Here is a 2,500-nt window from a genome sequence, read left to right on the forward strand (position 1 = left end):
AGCGGGTCGGGTTTGGAGAGTGACCGCATGTTAATCTCGTTTAAAGTTGTTCCCTTATGTTGTAGATGTTGATGAATGCACTGCTTCTTCACCTGTGTGTCATGAACATGCTACATGCAACAACACTCTTGGTTCCTACCAGTGCACTTGCAAGGCCGGATACGCTGGGGACGGAAAAACGTGCAGAGGTAACAACACTTGATACATTTCAATTTCACAAACAAGTTTTGCATTTTTGACCAATAAGAAGGAAGTGACTTTGCACGAAAATATAAAGTAAGGGCCACAGTCAACGATTTTCAATATTACGTAATTTAAATGACCTTTATCTTTATCTGACTCTATTTCCATCTTCATTTTCTTCATGTTTTTAACTTAATTCCTTCTTCTTCTCTTAGTATCTTTTGTATTCCTTCTTTTCTTGCAATCCCTTGAACCCTCCCTTTTCTTTTTCTTTCTCCATGTCTTTCGTTTCACTTTCGTTTTTTGATCCCGTTGGACTTAAAGCAAAACTTAGTGGGTCGGGTTTGGAGAGTGACCGCATGTTAATCTCGTTTAAAGTTGTTCCCTTATGTTGTAGATGTTGATGAATGCACTGCTTCTTCACCTGTGTGTCATGAACATGCTACATGCAACAACACTCTTGGTTCTTACCAGTGCACTTGCAAGGCCGGATACGCTGGGGACGGAAAAACGTGCAGAGGTAACAACACTTGATACATTTCAATCTCACAAACAAGTTTTGCATTTTTGACCAATAAGAAGGAAGTGACTTTGCACGAAAATATAAAGTAAGGGCCACAGTCAACGATTTTCAATATTACGTAATTTAAATGACCTTTATCTTTATCTGACTCTATTTCCATCTTCATTTTCTTCATGTTTTTAACTTAATTCCTTCTTCTTCTCTTAGTATCTTTTGTATTCTTTCCTTTCTTGCAATCCATTGAACCCTCCCTTTTCTTTTTCTTTCTCCATGTCTTTCGTTTCACTTTCGTTTTTTGATCCTGTTGGACTTAAAGCAAAACTTAGTGGGTCGGGTTTGGAGTGTGACCGCATGTTAATCTCGTTAAAGTTGTTCCCTTATGTTGTAGATGTTGATGAATGCACTGCTTCTTCACCTGTGTGTCATGAACATGCTACATGCAACAACACTCTTGGTTCCTATCAGTGCACTTGCAAGCCCGGATACGCTGGGGACGGAAAAACTTGCAGAGGTAAGAACACTTGATACAGTTCAATCTCACAAACAAGTTTTGCATTTTTGGCCAATAAGAAGGAAGTGACTTTGCAATGATGTACAAAGTAAGAACTACAGTCAACGATTTTCAATATTACTTAATTTAAATGAACTTTATCTTCATCTGACTCTATTTCCATCTTCATTTTCTTCATCTTTTTAACTTAATTCCTTGTTCTTCTCTTAGTCTTCTTTGTATTGACTTCACTTCTATAAGGTTGTAGTCCACTGTGATGGGCCGGATTACTTCCCAGTCCTGGTCAGCTAGGAGATCGATCACTTTCTTCATGTCTTTTAGAAGCCTTAAATGACTTATTCGCCGCTTGGCTGTTTACGAAAGCCTTTACGTCGCACTTGAATGCATAAGTGGCACCTTCGCACTTTCTGTAAATGGTGCCTCTGTAAAGGGCATACTCCAGCTTCTTCATTGCTATAAAGATGTCATTTATAAGAACCGTCAGTTTGTCTTCAAGCCGTGGCTTTTACATCTTCACTTGGCTTTTCCACGTGCCTTGTGTGGTTCCATCAAAATCAAAACGATTAACAATATCAAGGAGAGGTTACGTTTATACAAACGTTGGCCGTGTAGCACTTATATTTTGAACAGAGTTAACTAAATAGAGTGTAATGTGAAGTGCTCGATTTCTATCCCATATGAACCATGTGAGCCTTAGCCCTAGTGATGGAAATGGGCCCACACAAGGACAGAGAAAAACTCTGACCAGGGTGGGAATTGAAGCCACGACCTTCGGGTTAGATCTCCGCCGCTCTACCGACTGAGCTACAAGGTCAGACGGGAGCAGCCCGTGGGAACTGAAGACGTTAAAGTCACGGCAATGCACATGTACAAGTATAAGGAGAGGTTACGTTTATACAAACGTTGGCCGTGTAGCACTATATTTTAAAAAGAGTTAACTGAATAGAGTGTAATGTGAAGTGCTCGATTTCTATCCTATATGAACCATGTGAGCCTTAGCCCTAGTGATGGAAATGGATCCACCCAAGGACAGAGAAAAACTCTGACCAGGGTGGCAATTGAAGCCACGACCTTCGGGTTAGATCTCCGCCGCTCTACCGACTGAGCTACATGGTCAGACGGGAGCAGGCCGTGGAAACTGAAGATGTTAAAGTCACGGCAATGAACATGTACAAGTACAAGGAGAAGTTACGTTTACGTGCTACACGGCCAACGTTTGTATAAACCCTCTTCATAACCAGTTCTATGCTCCTCGTCGGTTCTCTCATGGGACACGTATGTAC

The 2,500-nt window shown here is 40.9% G+C and overlaps 1 protein-coding gene across 2 annotated transcripts in view; it reads left to right on the plus strand.

Annotated features, from left to right (window-relative positions):
• LOC138032754 (uncharacterized) overlaps positions 1-2,500 on the plus strand; it is a 119,369-nt gene that overhangs the window by 28,796 nt on the left and 88,073 nt on the right. For both annotated transcript variants that reach the window (XM_068880472.1, XM_068880473.1), the window contains exons 5-7: positions 66-188; positions 581-703; positions 1,095-1,217. In XM_068880472.1, the coding sequence (XP_068736573.1) occupies positions 66-188; positions 581-703; positions 1,095-1,217 (369 nt within the window). The remainder of the gene's footprint in view (positions 1-65; positions 189-580; positions 704-1,094; positions 1,218-2,500) is intronic.

The sequence above is a fragment of the Montipora capricornis genome, chromosome 14 (genome assembly GCF_036669925.1).
Source record: "Montipora capricornis isolate CH-2021 chromosome 14, ASM3666992v2, whole genome shotgun sequence".
Lineage (NCBI taxonomy): Eukaryota > Metazoa > Cnidaria > Anthozoa > Scleractinia > Acroporidae > Montipora > Montipora capricornis.